The sequence below is a fragment of the Malurus melanocephalus genome, unplaced genomic scaffold, assembly GCF_030028575.1.
Source record: "Malurus melanocephalus ecotype Western Australia unplaced genomic scaffold, MMel_1.1 scaffold_135, whole genome shotgun sequence".
Lineage (NCBI taxonomy): Eukaryota > Metazoa > Chordata > Aves > Passeriformes > Maluridae > Malurus > Malurus melanocephalus.
This window is the reverse complement of record NW_026623367.1, coordinates 271,290-290,413: the sequence shown is the minus strand read 5'-3', so window position 1 is coordinate 290,413 and position 19,124 is coordinate 271,290. Positions and strand designations below refer to the sequence as shown.

The 19,124-nt window shown below is 46.0% G+C and overlaps 1 protein-coding gene across 1 annotated transcript in view; it reads right to left on the bottom strand.

Moving 5' to 3' along the window:
* Nucleotides 1–19,124, bottom strand: part of OBSCN (obscurin, cytoskeletal calmodulin and titin-interacting RhoGEF) — a 159,905-nt gene that overhangs the window by 7,308 nt on the left and 133,473 nt on the right. The window contains exons 87-105 of the mRNA XM_057370883.1: nt 17,849–18,103; nt 15,377–15,500; nt 14,932–15,065; nt 14,472–14,584; nt 13,110–13,278; nt 12,426–12,507; nt 11,704–11,904; nt 11,081–11,141; nt 10,229–10,306; nt 9,921–10,093; nt 9,344–9,370; nt 8,929–9,081; nt 8,172–8,217; nt 7,678–7,755; nt 3,268–6,829; nt 2,554–2,676; nt 1,485–1,595; nt 1,199–1,366; nt 564–686 (exon numbers count right to left, since the gene is read on the bottom strand). Of these exons, the coding sequence (XP_057226866.1) occupies nt 564–686; nt 1,199–1,366; nt 1,485–1,595; nt 2,554–2,676; nt 3,268–6,829; nt 7,678–7,755; nt 8,172–8,217; nt 8,929–9,081; nt 9,344–9,370; nt 9,921–10,093; nt 10,229–10,306; nt 11,081–11,141; nt 11,704–11,904; nt 12,426–12,507; nt 13,110–13,278; nt 14,472–14,584; nt 14,932–15,065; nt 15,377–15,500; nt 17,849–18,103 (5,781 nt within the window). The remainder of the gene's footprint in view (nt 1–563; nt 687–1,198; nt 1,367–1,484; nt 1,596–2,553; nt 2,677–3,267; nt 6,830–7,677; nt 7,756–8,171; nt 8,218–8,928; nt 9,082–9,343; nt 9,371–9,920; nt 10,094–10,228; nt 10,307–11,080; nt 11,142–11,703; nt 11,905–12,425; nt 12,508–13,109; nt 13,279–14,471; nt 14,585–14,931; nt 15,066–15,376; nt 15,501–17,848; nt 18,104–19,124) is intronic.

Genomic DNA, 19,124 nt, shown 5'->3' with positions numbered 1-19,124 from the left:
TGACTTTCATCAAGTTCTGGACCAAGGGTTGAAAGAGAATATCAAAGGGGTGATGCAGTTTTGCCAAACTTTGGTTATCTTGTCCAGGCTGTTTGCCCTAAGCTTCCTCCATAATCAATGGGAAAAGAAAGCACAGCTGTTCAGCAGAGGATGAATTGCCTGTTTGACAAACCATCTTTCTCCACAGACTGTACAGAAAGCCTGAGCCTGGGATGACGTTGTCTCATTAAGGTCTAATTTTGTCTGATTATTCAGGGCTGTTTATGAGACACCAGCCAGGCATTTTCTCCCTTTACTGCTCACTTTTTGGTTGAAGCTTCCACACAGCTTAGTTTGATTCAGATTTTAGCAAAGCCTTGGAATGAAGATGCAAATTCCAGGCTGATTTAACCAGCACAACCCCTGACTTTTAGATGGCCAGATGGTGGCTGTATGAATTTCATTCCTAACTCTATACTAGGGAGTTAAATCAGGCTATTTATGAATAAAAATAAAATATCCAGCTGGTGAACAGATCATACAAACTGAGATGTCCCTTGCAAAGCATAAGCACAGCACTTTACCTTCACTCTTGCACTGGACAGTGTAATGGACAGGGGTGTTGGTTTCCACAGGTTTCCAAACCAGCTGCACTCCATCCTTGTACACCTCCACGATGTCAGGGGGTGGAGGGCTGGGAGGAACCTCTGGGGAAAGGAGGCACAAACCCCGTGAGTGTCCAGAGCAGCACTGCTGTGATACAAAACTCTACACCCAGCATACCTCAGTTGCAGATACAATAACATTTACTAAATGTTATTAAATATTAGATACTACTATTAAATATAATTATTATATTTAAAATATTTAATTTAAAATATAAATTTATATTTATTTATATAAATGAAACATGTATATGTTTTATATATATATAATATCACACCTATGCAATAGCAATTTAACCACCCCTAATTTAAGCTCAGTATTAAGATTTTGTCTTGGAGTGGTTTTTCATCCAGGAGAGAAAATAAAGAGTGAAGAAGAGGGAATGAACCCTGCAATATGTGCCACACTACCACCAGCAAGGCTGCAGACCACAGCAAGGGGGAGATTTTCCTCTGCACCCATGTGCAGAAATYTCACCTCAAAGCTATTCACAGGTCGCACTTTGGGGCAGAAGTACTTAAATACCCATTTCTGTAGCTACTCCTTCTCTTACCCGCTTTCCTTATGACACACGAGGTGGATGCTGAGCCCAGGGAGTTTGTGGCCACACAGGTGTAAATACCAAAATCCTCAGCAGTAACAGAGAGAATCGTTAGGAGCTGGAAGTGTTTGAGCGTGGATGAGATCAGGATCCGGCTGCTGCTCTGGAYGGGTATCCCATCTGGAAAGCAGAAGATGGGAGAGGTAAGTACCCTGCAAATCAATACCAAGGTGTTTGAAGTTGTCCCTGCAGCCCTGTCCCGGTGGTCAGGGACACTCTGGAGGGATGGCAGTGTCACCTCTGAACCAGTTGATGTGCAGGGAGGAGTGTGCTGCTGTCCGGCACGAGAGTGTCACGCACTGTCCAGCAGCTGCAGCCTGGTCCATGAGCTCCTCAACAAATGATGGAGCTGCAGAGAGGAGGAAAAGCAGTGATTCAGCATAGCCAGGGGAGCTTTGTGGAAAATAAATCCCTGCAGGACATGAGACAGCATTTTTAATGGGGTCAAGAAMTTTTCTGGTTCCAGGTCTGTCATTCCTTTGGCCACTGTTTGGACAATCCCTTGGGCATAGAGCACACAGGTTCACCCACGGGTGCAGTGTGACAGATCAAGATGGATCTCAGAAAATCCATGGGGAATATCTGCATTGCCCAGCCCTGGTACAGCTAAGGCAGCAGAACAGCTCAGAGGCCCCATCAYAGCAAGGGTGTTCCTCTGACCAAGCCTAAATGTGGAGACAAAACTAAATTATGGAATTTCAAGGATGAGAGGATCTAATAGGACAAGAGRAAATGGCCTCCAGTTGCACCAAGGGAGGTTGAGATTGGATATTWGGGAAAATATCTTCATGGAAAGTGTTGTCAAGGGTTGGAGGAGGATGCCCAGGGAAATGTCACCATCCCTGGAGGGATTTAACAGATGTGTGGCTCTTGGGGRCATGGTTTTGTGGTGGCCTTGGCAGTACCGGGTTAACGGTTGCACTTGATGATCTTAGAGGCCTTTGCCAACATAAATGATTCTGTGATCAAGACAACACAAGAAAAGGAGACGTGAAAGATGGAAATAGAAGAAGGAAAAACCCCACAGAGCATCAAATCTGCTCTCATCTCCATGKGAAAGGGAGAGCTCATATTTTCTTCTGTGTTTCTCCAGGGTTTTCCCTCCACAGTGGCTGGGGCTGCGAGCCTCCCACACTTGCCCTTCCCAGTTTTTGCCTGGGCTCTGCTGAATGCTGGGGCAGTAACCTGACCGTGGAAAATGCTCCTGATTGAGTCAAGAGGAAACTTGCTAGGGAAAAAGCAAGTTCAGCTTTGCTGCATCATCCTCTGGGGGTAAAACAAACCAGTGACTTGTGCCACAGCAATACCTTTCTCCTTTGGGATGAGGCTTGGTAACTTGAATGAAGGCAGTGCTGATTTCCTCTTCAGAGATCCTTCAGCCCCTAGTAACAGCTCCTTTTCTGCTGCCTCACTTCCCAGCTCACCARACTCTGTTGTGAGGAAGGATGAGAAGTCATTCAAGGCCATCCTTCTCCCCGTGGCATCCATTTGCAGTGACAGCTGTGCCACTCACACATACATAGCTCAGCAGTCACAGGTTCCCTTATTAACAAGCCTTTGATTAACAGGAAAGGCTGTGACAGCTGTTGCAAAATGTTCTGGAAGAACAAGGAATATCCAGGGGTGGCAGAGAAGAAAAGACAGATTCCCATGTCCAGTAGCCAGAGYGACTTCAGCTTCTCCCATTACTTTAACCTTAGAGATTTGCCATGGTCAGATGATAACTGCAGCAAGGAAAGCATCACCCATCCCTGATTTGCTGCTTCTGTGCAACCTCAGACTGGGAATGTGAGCCCCTTCCATCAGCAGATTGACCCAGCTGATTCTGCACTGAAGCCAGCCACTAATAGAGGGCTGATGGTGAAGCTGGAGACTACTGATTTCAGAATCTGCTACGGCCAGATTTGCAATCCCAGTCTAATCACAGCCTCAAATATACTGGAGACAAATAAAAAAGGCAGCTTTAGCAGAAAAACAGGTAATAGCAGAAAATCTGTGAAGGAACAGAGTGAAATAATTACCTTCCTCTGGCTCAGGAGACATCTTTCCTTTCAGGATTCTTGAAATATGGGCAACAGAAGCTTTTACTTTCTTCTTCAGACTCTGCTCCACCGACTGCTCCACCGAATGAGACCTGGCATATGGCTTAAAGAGTCCAGGCTTGGTGTGGAAGGAGCTTTTCTGCTTCCCACTGGGGTCCTTTTGGGAGCTATACATTTCTTTATGGCTCTCTGCCCCTTTCCCCATAGCTACCAAGTCTGTTGCCTTTGATTCCTCAGATATTTCCAAACGGTTCTTCTTGTTCTTGTCTTCCTGCTCCCTGATGCACAGTCTTTTATCCTTATGGAGATGTCCTGCAGGAGGGGACCTTGCCCTTTCACCAAGAAGCATAAACCGTCTAGGAACTGGTTTGGGCGAAGGCTTCTTGTAGCTCAGAAATTCAAATGGAAAATAGACAATGTCGTACAAATCCGAGAAATTCAAATAGGCAGGCTCCACCTCTGAGATGTCAAACTTTTGGGGGCCACTGCCAAGACTGGGTGTTTCATCTGACAGGTCTTTGATTTTCACCAAAGAAACTTCTGGGTGTTTGCCCGTGTCCTTGATCACCGGCACGTGGATGGGCCTTTTTGCAGTGTCCAAGCTCTCTGTTGAGGAGACGCTGTCTCGGCTGGAAGGGGGGGTCTCAAATGCCAAGTCCTCCAGGTGCTCACACTCTTGAGGAACTGTCTGTGCTTCCTGCCCTTCCAGGATTCCTGGCTCCTCGCTCACAGCAAGGTAGGGTTCTGCAAAGTCGTCCTTCTCAGACACTTCTCTTCCACCCTGCTGTGCAGAAGGGAAGGTGTCCATGGGGGCTTGGCTGCCTTTGAAGAACATCTCTCTGCTAGGAGAAATGTGCTTCCTGCTTTCCTTCTCTCCAGAAACTGACTCTGCCCAAACATTCATCTCTTCGGAGAGGGAAACCATCTCATCCACTAAGCCCTCCARTGCAGCAGACTCCTCGTCACTGTAAAAAGAAGACCTGTGATGTGACAGTTCCTGGCCATGATCCCTGCRGAGCAATGGAGGGACACCTTTTCCATCATCAGATCCTCCACTTTCTAAGGCAATGCCTCCACCCTCACTGTAAACCTCTGGATATTCCTCATATTCAATGAATTCATAGACTGAAGCTGGAGCAACTTCTGGTTGTGAAGCAGTTAATGCACCTGGGCTGCCACTCTCCAGCCCATCTGAAATCCCAGCCCTGTGCTGCTCAGACATCCCATGTCCAGCCTTGGGGAAAGGAGCAGCCACAGCCTGTCCAGCTGCTCGGCTTCCACTCGCTGTCACAACAGATCTCATCTCACTGTGAAGTGACACCTCTGGGTGGTGTTTATCACTCTCCCAGACCTGAGGGAGGACAGTGCTTTGGGAGGACACAGCTCTGGCTGGGTGTATGCTCTTCAGAACAGACTCTGAGCCATGGCCTGCAGGAACCTTCTGGGGCTCAGCTCCTTCATGGGCCAAACTGGAAACACCCTYGGTGACAGCTGAGCTTTTACTCCTCAGAGCAGCAAGTCTGTCCTTGCTGTGATCCTGCTGTGCTCCATCGGAGCCCAGAGCTGGCACTGATCCTGGTGGTGGGATTTTGGGAACAGCGAGCTGCTGTCCCTTCAGGGTGGCTGATGTCATGTCTCCGTGAACAGGAGCCCTCTTGTGCCCTTGGCTTTCACCCCTGTGGGCTGATGGTGGAGTGATTCCTGTAACAGCTGCTCCTGCATCTTCCAGGACAGCAGATTGCCCCTCTTTATGGATCTTCAGCTTCTGAGGGGCACCTTCATCAGCCATAWGGGCATGTGGCCGTTTGCCCACCAAGGCTGTAGCTGCTGGAATGCTTTTCCCAGGAATTTCCTGMCTTTTGTCTTTACACACTGGAAGCGAATCGGTTTCTGTTTGCTCTGTTGGAACAGCAGAACTTTCATGCTCCATGAGTTCAGATTCAGCAAGGCCACAAGCAGTGTTTTCATCTGAATGTTTCTGCCTTTTGTCTTTCCACGGTGGGGCTGGGGCTGCCCTTTTGATAAGCAAGCTGCCACCTGTTAGATCAGGGTGGGTGTCAGTGGGAGCAGACTCCTGGGGCAGACACACTTCCTTACTTGGAGGGGATGATTTGGGGGTGGTCTCTGGCTGTGTGAGGGTTGAACTGGACTCTTTGCCCTCCTGAAGAGCAGAGKCAGAGGCATGGCCAGAGGAAGGTTTACCCTCTGTGCTCTCATGTTCTGGAGCTGATGATGCCGTCACGTCTGTGCACTGGGCAGTCCGAATGGGGCTTTTGCCTTCCAAACGCTCAATGTCCTCCTCAATCTCGGTGGCTTTTGACTTCTTCAGCAAACGTTTCCTATTCTCACCCCTGTGAGGTGACACTGGCAGTCCCTCTGCCTGTTGTATAAAAGCAGCTGGGCACCCATTCCCCTCACAATGCATGGAGGGAGAGGCCTTCTCTCCTGAGCAACTCTCGCTGGCTCTCCCAATGCCCYCTGGCTTTGTTGTATCCACAGAACAGCCCTTGGCAGGCCCTGTGGAAATGTCACAGTGATCACTGCCTTCAGGACAGCTTCCCTGGGACAGTACATCACAGTCCTCCTCCAAAATATCTTCTTCTCTCAATGACCTGGAGGCTCTCAGCCTGTAGTCATCCAGGGAACGGCTGCGGCTGGCACCAGCAATGGCAGGGTGTGGTGGCTTCCTGGCAGAGTCAAATGATGCAGACTTGGTCAGGGATCCCAGCAGACCTTCCCTGCGATCATCTCCTCCTTCTTCTTCTTCTTCCAGTTCAAACTGCTCAAGGAGGGGTTCACGGAGGCCACTGAGGGGCACCTTTGAATATCCAGCTTTCCGGAAAGTCCTTCTGGCTCTGTCCAGGTGCCTCCTGAACTCCCGGCCTGGTGAGGAAGGCGGCCTTGCAGGCAGCTCGGTAGCTTGGCTGTAGAAGGTGCTTTTAATGACACTCTGCCTGGGAACAAAGGCAGATGGCTTTTCTGTCCCATCCCCAGCCTCCTCAACTCTGTCCTTATCAGGTAAAGATGTATCTGGCTTTTCTTTCTGATGCAGAAGTGACATGCTCTYCGTGGAAGCCCTCAGGGATGAAGGCTCAGCAGCAGCACTCATTTGGGATGGCTGCACTCGAAGGCTGGGCTGGAGCCCCTCCTCTTTCTCCTGTAAGAWGCTCGCCATGAGCTCTTTGCTTTCTGTGGGTGATTTGTCCCCCACCTCAGCTTTCACAGAAGCGTATTTCCTCCTCATGGGCTTTACTGGGGGGATGGAGGTTTTGGAGTGCTCCCGTACACTTGCACGTTTCAGAGGCTCAGGATAGCTCGGGGCATCAAAAACGGGCATGTGCAGTTCTGGGGTGGAGCCAAAGTGCCTCTTCTTGGGGAAATTCGAGTTCTCATTGTCTGAAGAGGAGCCACTGGTGCTGGATGAAGTGCTTTCCTCAATGAGGTGTCGGGAGATGGCCAGGGAGGTGTTGTCATGAGTCCTTTCGAGGATTTCTGGGATAGATCTCATCACCAGGATGGATTTATAGCACATCAGGGAGCGCTGAGGAGGAAAATRAGACAGAGCACAAGGAGATGGGAACATGGTGTGAATATGGTACAGCAAACACACCAAACTGAACTCCTGCACCCCTAAATACCACAAGTTTAATTAGATGCTGCTACCCCTTGGTACAAGTCACAAATCCAAGGCTATTTGCTCTCCACATCTTCCTCTTCCCTCATCCACAGCTGTAAAATAAATTGACCTTAGGGAACACAGTTGCTCTTGTRAATGGGGGAAGCAGATCCCTGCGTCACTTTCCAAAGTTAGTGTGGCCACTCAAAGCAGATGGAAAGGAGTTTTTGATGGAAAACATCAAATGAGATACTCGCTGGAGTAAATGGTCTGAAATCCTTTGACTGTAATACAACCTACAGTGATTTAAGCTAGCAGAAGATCTACCACAGTGTAGGAGGTGGGATTCCTCTGCTCTAAATTCTCTCACATGGGGCATCTCAGTTAAGCTGGGCCTCCCCTTCCAGCCAGCAGAGAGAAACTGGCATGTTCAGAAGGCAATCAATCCAATTATTTTAGAGAACTTCAGGAAACGAGGCATTTTCCTGGCTCCTGTTTGTAATTCAGCTCTGACGGCAAAGGCAGCTGAGGGCACCTAACTTAGACACACCTTGAGTCTTACAAGCACCTGCAAGGATTTCCAGGCATTAAAAGCCTGGATTAATTAATTCCTGACACATCCATCAACTCTCTCCTGGACTTATTTCCYACTCACAGCCATGCTGAGATCTCTGCTGAGCTCTCTGTCCTAGCCCAAAAGATTTTCAAATATTCGGGTGCCATTAAAAATAGATACAACTAAACAGAACCAATATAGATTAAGGGCAACTCACCTGCCACTTGCTCCGAGCCACGATGAATTTGAGCTGTTTGGTATCAATGAAATGAGCTGCTTCAAGGGGGACATTGTGCTGCCAGGTGGAATGGGAGGAAAATCATTGTTTAAAAAAAATCACTTCATTTCCTGAGAAGTTTTTGTGGTTTTTCTTAGGATCCCCTCCTTAGAGAATTGTTTCATTTAGGAAAGTTACAGAAAATCAAATGCTACAATCCTTTCATAGTTAAATTGCAGACAAAATCACCTTTTCAGTGATAAAAGCAAGCCCTGTCCAATACATGTCATTAAATCCTTTTTTTGTTGTTAATTTTTAGTTCTTTTCTGTAGTGATTTAAGGCATTGGAATATAAACCATAACTTTGGTCTGCAAATCCAGTTTACTTCCTGTAGTGATATGACAGAACAAGAGGAAATGGCCTCAAGTTGCACCAGGGAGGTTTAGATTGGATATTGGGGAAAATGACTGGTAAAGGACAGGGACAAACTTACCATGAACCACTTGTGGGAAAGACAGTCCAAAGCACTCGGCCTGGCTCTGGTGGGAGAACAGATCAACATTTTAGTAGGAAATCACCTGCACAGCACCCACTGATCTTCCTGAAGGTGCTGCTGCACCCATGTACACTCTGGGCTGTGTCCTTAGGCTGCTGGTTTGGAGCTGAGAAACCAACAAGACACAGCAACTTCCAACCCAAGGTTTCCTCCCCCTGAGGTGAAGCCATCCTCCTTTTTCAGTCTGACACTCCCCACAGATCCTCAGGAAGGGCTCACGGGTCTCTGCAGAGAGCCTGTCCAAGGGTGTTCAGAGCAGCCCTGAGAGTGGCTTTGCCTCTTTAGGTGGCCAGAGTGAAAACAGCTTTGGCAGCAGGCAGAAAGAGGAGAACTGAAATTAAAATCAAATGCCTGTAAACATGCCTTCAAGCTTTTGTGCTTGAAATTGCCTAATGAATGAGGTTAATGGTATTTCATTCTCACATACTCCCTCCCTACCAGTCCATGCTCTTCCCACTTGTCTGTGTTCCAGAAACTCCTCTGCCTGGAGGAGGCAGGGAGTAAGGACATCAGCACACAAGAGAGAGACCAGTCTGGCAAATATCTGAGTTGTGGTTTGGGTAATGGGGAATAAKGAAGAAGAATTAGGGCAAAATGCACCTCATCACTCAGCTTTCTACTTTTCAAACCAAATGATGGGCTGGGCTAAGACACCAAGAGCTCTGCACAGAACAAGGCACAGGAGGGCACTCACTTGGGTTTCTGCTGCAGGATCCCTTTCATGAAGTCCTTTGCATCTTCACTCAAGTGAACAACATCAGGAATGGTCCATGAAATTTCCCCAYTCTGGATATTTAGGAGGGTTTTCCTGTCGTTCTCCCCAGCAAATGGAGACTTGCATGTAAGGCTTTTTATCGAACATCATAAAATGAAAGGAGACAGGTTTTAGACTTGTGTTTTCTGTTCAAATGACAGAAAAACAAGTAGCTTACTGGAGGGACTCGGTGCCTGGGACTTGCAATGTTTGTGAGGGGAAAGGAGTAAGCCACAAAATAAATTATCCTTATTGTGGAAGGACTGCRTGTTCCACTCAAATCCCTCACTTGAAAGTACTGGGGGGTTCTGATGGACAAAGGGTTATTGAGGGAGTGTTTCCAAGATTTATTTACCTTAAATATGTGATGACTCCAACAGCCCTGAGGAGAGAGGGAACACAATTGTCAGGTTTGTCACTATTTATCCATCCTTCTCAAGTCTCTCTTCCTGACRCTAAACACCCTGGAATGGCAAGATCACCTTCTCATCTTTCAAGGATAACAAATCCCTAAAGCTATTGTTTTTTTCTGTTAATTTTTCCCCTTCAATATTTCTTTAGAATTGTTTTAAAGCAATCCTCCATTTTTAAAGCACAGATAGAGGAAAAGACTCAAAATACTTCTTTTTTTAACTTTGTTTGCCTTTTCTAGAAATGATCTTTCAGATCATTCTCTCTACTTGCTGCCTGGAATAGAGATCATCTCCTCTAAGATGCTCYTTTGCATTAATTGGCAGTCAGAGTTCAATTATGGCTGGAAAAAAATTAGACAGAAGGAGCTTTAAGGAGCCCTGATGGCTTTTGGACACTTTTTGTCAGCGTTCTCTTTCAGTTTCTTGTGTTATTATCACTGCTCCATTTACTAATTAACAGCTAATGGACATTCAGGCCATTGATGGCCTGAAAAGCTCTTTAGGGAAATGACAGATTACCAGATATCAGTTGCTTTTGACACTGGTGACTGGGAAACAATTTCTGGGGCAACAAACTCAGGAGAGCCGTATTTGCTGTACTGAGGTTCCACGGGTGTGATCTTCTGAGCAAATCCAAAGTCACAGATCTTCAGGTCTTCCCTCTCAGGATAAACCATGAGGATATTCAGCGGCTGATGAATGAAAAAAATAAATAGAGGATTTTTTTGAGATCAGGRGATATTTTCAGTTGTAAAAGTAACTCAGAGAACACCCATTCTCTGGCCAGCAAGAGGCTGGAAAAAGCCAGAGCTGTCACTGCACGTTACCTTGATGTCCAAATGAAGGATGTTGTTGTCATGAAGATATTTGATTCCTTCCAAAATTTGCTTGATATACAATTTGACCTAAGAATTGAGTCAATTATTAACCAATTGTTAAATAAACAACTATTAAACAGTGAGAGTAAATAGGAGCGTCCCTGATTTCACCAGGATTTGATCTTTAAAGATACCTCCCAACCCAAACCATTCTATGATTCTATGATGTTTTCCTCTGAAAATTTAAAAAAAAAAAAAATCAATGTTACCAATAAATACGAGACACCTGGGTACAAGATGGGAGATGTGACACATTTTGAACTCCYAACCCAAACCATTCCATGGTTCTATGATGTTTCCCTCTGAGAATTAAAAAAAATAATTATTTAATGTTATCAATAAATATGAGACCATACCTGGGTATGAGGTGGGAGTACTAGATGGGAGATGTGAAGCATTTTGAATTTTAGCACCAAGGATCTAAGAAAAATCCCTTAGAAAGCATAATTTCAGCTTTTATTTTAGAGATAGAAAGGAAGTAGATAGAATACAATTACAAGGGGATAAACTAGTATTCAGTAAGTGGAAATACAGGAGCTCCAGATGGCAGATAGCAAAGAAATTATGATAATAGAGCACATGTAATCTTTTCTTTTTTTAGGCTAAATGCAATGCTGGTGGTCAAACACACTGTATATTTGTAGTTATTCCCCAAAGAAACCCAATTTATTGATGGAAGTTGATTTTAAAGGCTGATCCTGCTTTGACAGCTTATCACTGGTTCAAATGCATTTCTTGTATTCCGGATTGAAAATGCAGAAGGAACCAACTCTGGGCTTTCAAGCAAGAAACAGAAATTACCTCAGCTTCAGTGACCACACTCTTCTTGAATAAACGGTCCAGGAGCTCTTCATTGGAGCATCTGACAGTGGCATTAAGAGACAACAGAACCATGTGGAAAAGGTTTTTATTTTACTGTGGAACCACCTCCACCCAGCCAACAGCACAATTCAGGAAGTGATCCCAGCATTATGGTCATGAAAGTCTGTGCTGCAGCAGTGTCCTCCCTGCAGAGCTGGGCTGCTCTAAACCTGTGCTCTCACAAGCAGGAGAGTGGAGATTTTAGTACTCCTGCTAAAATCTACCTGTTGAATTTGGTTTTTTTTTTTTTTTTTTGTTCTGCAATTTCCTCTTGCTCATCCAGACTGGATCTCACAGAATCAGAGTCTTGTGCTTTCAGATGTTTCAGAAAAGAATTTTAGTGCTTAATAACCCATTAACACTTGTATGMTTTTTCTCTCCCAGCAGAAGCCCAGGATTGTAGTGAAGCTCTCACAGAGCTGTGCTATCCTGCAGTGTACAGAAGCTTTTTGTCTCAGAAAAAAAACCCCAACAAAAAAAAGGGTTAATTGCATACTCATTTAATAAATGAGCTCTACCCAGTACTTCCCACCCTCCTCAGACAACTGCACAGAAAAGGATACAACTCCAGAATCAAAATCAGTGTTTTTCGTGTTTCAAACTCATCCAGAAGCCTGGTAATTCTGTCGTGGGACAGAGAGGCAAGGATATCCCTCTCCTGATGAGCTCGAGACTTGGTTTTGCTCCGCAGAGGGATGAATTTGGCAGCACAGGACACCCTGTTCCCTTTGTGCACCACCCGCTTCACGAAGCTGAAGCAGCCCCTGGGCAGGAATCAAAGGACAAGCCCTGTTCAGTTTTGCCTTTAACAGCTCCCTGCTGCTCAGTGCTTCACTCCTCCAGCACAAGCAGCTCATTTTCCCGTGTGTGAGGTGTTGTTGCCCTCTCCTGGCTGTCTCCAGAGGGAAGCAATGCGTTCCCATGGAGGGAGAAGCTGCTGCAGGTGATGCAGCCTCGTGCTGGCAAGGGCTGATGCTCTTGGATCCCTTGGACAGACCCGATGGGATGGCATTGGGATGCTCCCTTTGCCAAGAAACCACACCCAGGACCAACCCTGTGACCTCTGGATGGTATTTTTTTYTGTTTGGAGCTGCCTGGACTGTGCCATCCTCTATGAGAAACCTGAGGAAACCATTACCAGCACACCTGCAATGGGCTGCCCTCCTACTTCTGCCTGTGCTTCCACCTTTTCAGGCTTTTCAGGACCCACCTCTGCCTCAGCTGCCCAGATAGACAATTAGATATTCCCTGGCAGTGATGCTGTAGAGTTGGAAAATTCATTTACCTTCCAATTTCCTGCTTAACCTCATAATGGGAGTGCAGCTTTCTCCTGGTGGCCACTTTCTTTCCTTCTTGGTCTTTTTTAGCTTTGGAAATGAAGGAAAACATCAGGGTAAGTATTCAGACAACAACACACTGCTAATAGAGACCAAAGTTATCACAGAACAATTAAGGCAGGAAAAATTAGAGGGATCTTCTAAACTTTTTAGAAGATTAAGTGGGATTATTTGATGACAGAACCTGTCAATACGAGCTTTGGGGTTTCCCAGAGAAGCTGTGGCTGCCCCTGGATCCCTGGGAGTGTCCAAGGCCAGGCTGGGCAGGGCTTGGAGCAGCCTGGGACAGTGGAAGGTGTCCCTGCCCATGGCAGAGGGTGGAATGAGATGAGCATTGGGRTTTCTTCTAACCCAAACCATTGTGGGATTCCTGTGATTTGCTCTTGTCCTGGATCCTGCCATACTGGCCACATATAAATACTACACTGGAACACAAAACAGATTCCATACAGGCACCAGAACACCACTGCAATAAATTACAGGTTGTCATGGCAGTGGAAGCAACTCCTGCAGCTGAGAGGGTGGCACTGCTGTCCCAGTGAGAGGATGGCATTGCTGTCCCAGCTGAGAGGGTGGCATTGCCCTCCCAGTGAGAGAATGGTATTACCTTCCCAGCGAGAGGATGGCATTACCTTCACGTACAACGAGCTCTGCTTTGCATAGAACCTCCCCTCCTGCATTTTTGGCAACGCAGGTATAAACACCTCCATCTTCCAAGGCAGCGTTGTCTATGACTAAGAAATAGGTTGTTCCTTCCTTCCCCTGATGGATCCTGTTGCTGTCTGTCAGCAGTGAGGTGCCCTGAGAGAAGGAAATGAGATTTTGGCACCGGAAAAGCCAATGTGGAAACAGATGTTTCCTCTCTTCAAGGAATAAGATACAGGAACAGAGCTACAACACAGACTGTTTATGTTAGCAAACCTCACAGACAAAATGCTGCCCAGGGAAGTGGTGGAGTCACCATCCCTGGAAATGTTCAAGAAASTACTGGATGTGTGTCTGGCTGACAGGGTGGTGTTCTGTCAGAGGTTGGACTCSGTGATCCTGGAGGTGTTTTCCACCCCTAATGATTCTRTGATTCTGTATATTCATAAAGGCTACAAAGAAAGGGACAGGATGGAGTGTTTGTGCCACAGAGCAGATTGTCATTTGCAAAAGGTCCCTTCGACAGTAAAGTGCAAGGTAAAAATATATACTACAATATAGACATATATGTACATAAAACCATAGATTTGAAATGATGCAATCCTACTTTCCCAAATTCAGTCTGTTTCTGAACTGTTCTTTATTAAAATATAGCAAAACTTTATTTTGGAATAAATCACTCCACAGCAGCACCAGTTCAGTGCCTGGTGGAGCTAAAAAGTGCCAGATATTAGAAATTATTTGGGAAGAAATGAAGGATAAGATGCAAAGCATCATTTGATAAAACCTTGGTTTGCCCATGGTGTRGTACTGTTGCATCAGTGTCCTCTCTAAGAGCTTCCAGGTGAAGACTGACAGAGCAGACTGGGGCTCTTCAGCCTGGAAGGGAGGCTCTAGCAAGATGTGACAGCAATATTCTGAGGAATAATAAATTATTTCTCTCCTTTCTCTGGGATATTCATTGTCCTTAATCACAGTGACTTTAYCAAGTAGTGGCAGGAAAGATACAAAGCCTGAAGTCACACTGACAATGGGAATGAACCCCTCAATCCCAGCCTGGCCCCCAAACTGCTGCACACATCTCAGTGGCACTCAGGTAGCAACASTTTCCCTTCTGCTCCTCTTGGTGCCTAAAACCACCCTTTTTGCCCTCTCTGCAAAAGGATCCATGGTGACAGCACAGAGTGGGATACATGGATGGTGGCTCAGTGAGGACTGCTGGGTCAACAAACTACAGATATGATCCAAAGTCTGTGTGAGAGGTGTGGGAGGAAAGAGCAGAAAGAATTCCCTGTGGAATAGTGCACCACATGATCCTTACTCTCAGCCAGAGAAAATCCTGTGCTTACCTTAAACCACAGAACTGTGGGCTGAGGGGTTCCYTCGATGACTGCCTGGAATTTGGCACATTCCCCAGAGTTCACCTGCACATCCTCTATTGTCACTTGCATGTAGGGAGGACCTGGTGAGACACGAGGGTTTGCTGCAGGCACAGCACTGCWACTTCATTGCCAGAGTACTGACACAGCTGGAGTTACACAGATGGGATTTACAGGATGGGCATTCAGGATGTAACAGTGGTTTACAGTTAAATCAAGAGGTACAACAGCAATATATTGGGGTTTTTTTTTTTATACTGGCATTACTTTTAGGCTTCTTATCTTCACACTTATTTATTACTTTTTGTTTAATAAACAGTTACCACTCAAAAATTTGGAATATTTAAATCAACCAGTCAGGAGTTGTTCCCAAATGAGAAGACAATGACAATCACAGGATGTGGGAGAGGGAAGCAGAGGTCAYTCTTACTTGTTGGAGTCTTCTCCTCAGTCTTATACACACGGGTTCTTTCCGTGGTCTCAATATAAACTTCACTGCGTACATCCCAAACCACATCTCCTTCTCTCCTGTACCAGCCTCCTGCCCCTGCCTCTGGTGATGGTCTTTCATGAAACCCAAGAGAAAAGATCGTGTCACAGTCACATACAAGGATTACACCTTGCCATTCATCTGTCTAATCAGCAGTTATTTGCTTATAATTAATACAAGAAGAATTTTGGTTTGGGGGGGGGGGGGGATTAATTTCTCTCCAATCTTTTTTTGACAAAGCATTGCCACCAGGACTCTGAAAATAATAACAAACCTWCAAGAATCTGTTCAGGTCTACCACAGGGGACTTGTTTTTCTTGTAGAAAAATCTGTCACATTCAGAAATCCACATGTTTTATATGGAGATATGGAGGTGGGTGTTTACCTGTCGATGGGAACAGTGCGTTCCTGAGTGCTTGCACCTCCAGCTGCTGCCTGTTCCTGGGAAGGAGCAGGGCTGGGCTTTGGCACYGCTGGCTCTTCAGCTGGAAACTGCTTTTGTGCTTTGGCTGGCAGCAGAAATTGGGCAAGTTAGACACATCACCTGTGAGAGCACACCCAAAACCCAGAGCCAACCTTGGAGCCATCCCAAGTGTGCCTTGTGCCAGAACMGAGTCCACCTGGCCCCAGCTGGGTGCAGGCACTGGAGGTGAGAGGAGAATCTGGCACTTTTGCAAAAGCACAGGAAGCAAAGGGGTTGGACAAYACGACAATGGTGGCACTTGGCTGACAGAGCTGGACTGACTTTCTGTAAGGAAACACACACAGGCAAAGGTGGGGAGGGCAGTTGGGTGGGACAGGGAAAAACAGGTCAGCTGGAAGGGTAATGTGGGTTCACACAGCCTTTACAGAAAATAATTTAACTGTGTTTGAGTTCCAGCTACGGCACTGAGGAAATCATGGAAGAATTGTTCAGGTTGAAAAAGACTTTTAAGAACAAGTCCAACCATTAACCCACCACTGAAATGTATTCCAGGCAAACAAGATGCCAGCTTTGTACATGTAAATTCTTCCATTAAACTTTGCATCGGAACAGTTCCTGACTCACTGCTGTGATCACAGGCAGCAGCAGGGATATGAGTGAGCTCCCATCGATATAAACTGGTGGTCAAAGCAGGATCTGGCTGGGAATATGACTGGTATGGAGGTAATAGCGACTCTTACAGAGGACCTGGTGTTGTTTTAGCATCAGCATTCCTGCACGTCCACTGGAAAATATCCTTGTACAGCTCTAAGTTACACTGGAAAAAGATTTGGTCCCTGGGGCCTGAGGAAACCAAAAGAAGGTGCAGCTTGATGGCTGTTTCAGTAWTTTTTCTTTTTTGATTATTAACTATTTTATCAGATACAAATATATATAAATATAAATATAATAATATAAACCTGGTTTGATCTCACATTCCAGAATGTGATTGTCTTTTTGATACTGACCATTGGAATCACACCGTAGGATAAAGTGCATGATCTCCTTTTTCATTTCAGGAGAAAAGGTTAACTCCAGAGGACTCTTCTACCCAGCAGGTAGGAACATTTTGGGGAGCACCCTAGGGGTGTTTGGTGCTTGCTGCTTTTGGAAAACAGCAGCTTTTTCTACAAATCACACAGAACAGCTCCTTTGGGATGGAAAACATGGTTATTCAAGGCATTACTGGATCAGAGATCTCAGATTGTGGGACTGTGCTTTCTTATCACCAGCACTATTGAAATATTTGCCTCCTTTTTATTTAAAGCATGTGATCATAGGGAGAGRTGTCAAGCCTTCATCTGATTAAAATAATTCCCATGACAGGTTTRGTTTTGCTCAAATGAAAGACCTGCYAGGCCATMCCATTCACTTTTGTGTTTCCTCTGTTGCTATCACTGAGGAGATAATCTGCCAGCTGACATTTTACTTAGGATTTTTGAGTCATCCCACTTCACCAGAGGATTATTTTCAAAGATTATTTCCTTCTAGAAAGGACAAAAGGTTTTAAACCCCTGTCATTTTTGTATGCTGTTATTTTGGGTCTGATTCCACAAACATCTTTTCTCCTTGTTAAGTTTTAAGCAAGAATAGTTATTTTTGAAAGAATTATCCGGAGTTTGAGGRCTGAAGGCTCCTCGAGATTGTAATTTAAGCTGACACTGGGCGAGAACAGTTATTGTGACACAGAGACAGCTTAGACAAGTTGTTATGGCAGAAGGAGAGTGGAAGGGTTGTTGCTTATCCGTGAGTTTTTAAAAACAACAGAAAAATGAAGGAGTTGCTCTCCTGGSAAGACACAGCCACACACATCGTTGGGTTTAGTCACACAGGAGCTGCAAGGAGTCTGYACAGGCTCTGGGGTCAGGGAAATGAAGGTGAACTTCACCCAGCACCCTGGAAAACCTCTGACAGTCAACACAGTATGCTAAAGACATTGCCAGATTGCTTATGGCAAATAATAAAATAAAAGCAACCACCCTTACCCACCCCACTAAATCAAAACCCAAATGACTTCTCCAAATGTAAAGGAGAGATATCACTGCACCTTCTCCCCCAAAAATACTTGAAGCAAGACCAGGGACAGAAGCCCAAAGGTGGAAAAAATCCCCTATCCCTTTATTTGGTTCAGGAGATGAAGCAAAGTCTGCTTCAGACATGGTTTTGAAACACCTCCTGTTTCCAGAAAGATCTGCCCCAAACTTAGATCCCACCTAACCCGTACCCAGCTCCCATCCCATGTTTCTCTGGTTCTGAATGCCCCCTCTCAATCTTCATCTGCTCAAAACACAGTGAAGCAGAAAAATGRGGTTAAAAATATMATTWYTAGCATGTTMAATATTTTTCTGTGTCKCGACTCCCAGGGAACATTTCCCACYTTGGTGCCAAACCTACCATGGCCTGCAGCGGTCTGGGTTTGGGTACTGGCTTCATGAACGAGCGCAGAGGGCCCGGCTGCTGTCCCTGAGTGCTCTGAAGGGACAGACCCAGCAGGGCCAAGGCCACCATCTGCTCGCATGCCCGGGGGAAGAGTCACCAGCAGTGACGCCGAGTCCATGAGCTTCCTCAGAGCTGTCCTGATCTCCTGATCAGCGCGCTGCAGCGAGGCCTGCACAGAAGTCCCSGTCCCCAACCTGGGGGAAGTCATTCCTACAGACAAGAACAACAACTTTTCTCTCTTCGAGGCAAAAAAGAAAACAGGAGCACCATCCAACCCATGGAAATACTTTTAACCATATCATTTTCCCCTCCTGGAGCAGGGAGTTGGGGCAGAAATGCTTACTCCAGCAAGAGGGAGAGTAGCTAAGAGTTAAAGTAAGGTTGGCACAAAGTGCTTTGGAAAGATTAGGGGACAGGCTGGGGACACTGCCACACTGTGTGCACCCCTGGCCTGTTCCCAGACAGTGGAACAAAGGATCCAACTCCCAGATGAACTGACATTRGCTGATCTGTTAAAAATACCTTTAATTATCATAGAATCACAGAATATCCTGAGTGGAAAGGGATCCACAGGGAACATCCAGTGCAGCTCCTGTCCCTGCCTAGACCCCCAACAATCCCACCCTGTGCATCCCTGAGAGCACCAAATGCTCCTGGARYTCTGGMAGCCTCRGGGCTGGGACCATTCCCYGGGGAGCCTGGGCAGTGCCAGCACCCTCTGGGGACAGAAGAACCAATCCCTGGATAAGACCAATGAAATGAACCCATTGCACTGATGCAGATCTTGCCTGCAAGGAAGACATTTTACAGGGGAGGAAAAGGAGTGAGCAGGAATCAGCCCCAACAGTGACTCTGGAGAATGACAGGGGAAAGAAGGGAAGGCTGCTCTGCTTCATGAAAGGCTGGCAAAAAAGCTACTCCTTGCTCCAGGGTGATGTATTTGCCCTGCTTCACAACATCTGAATATTTCTGCTGGGTCTGGATGTGGAAGGTTGAGATAGGATCTGCAGGAGATCATCTCACCTGATCTCCTCCCAGATAAACCATGCACAGATCCTGAGGAGGCACAATGAAGGGATGGATGGAATCTAGGGAAGCCCCCAGGTGATCATGAACACAGAGAAAATGCAGGTGAGATTAAGACAATTGATAATGTTCATCATGTTATTGCTTGCCAAAAAAAGAGAGAAAACTCAAACCATGATGTGTTTTGAGAAAAAAAAAAAACAAA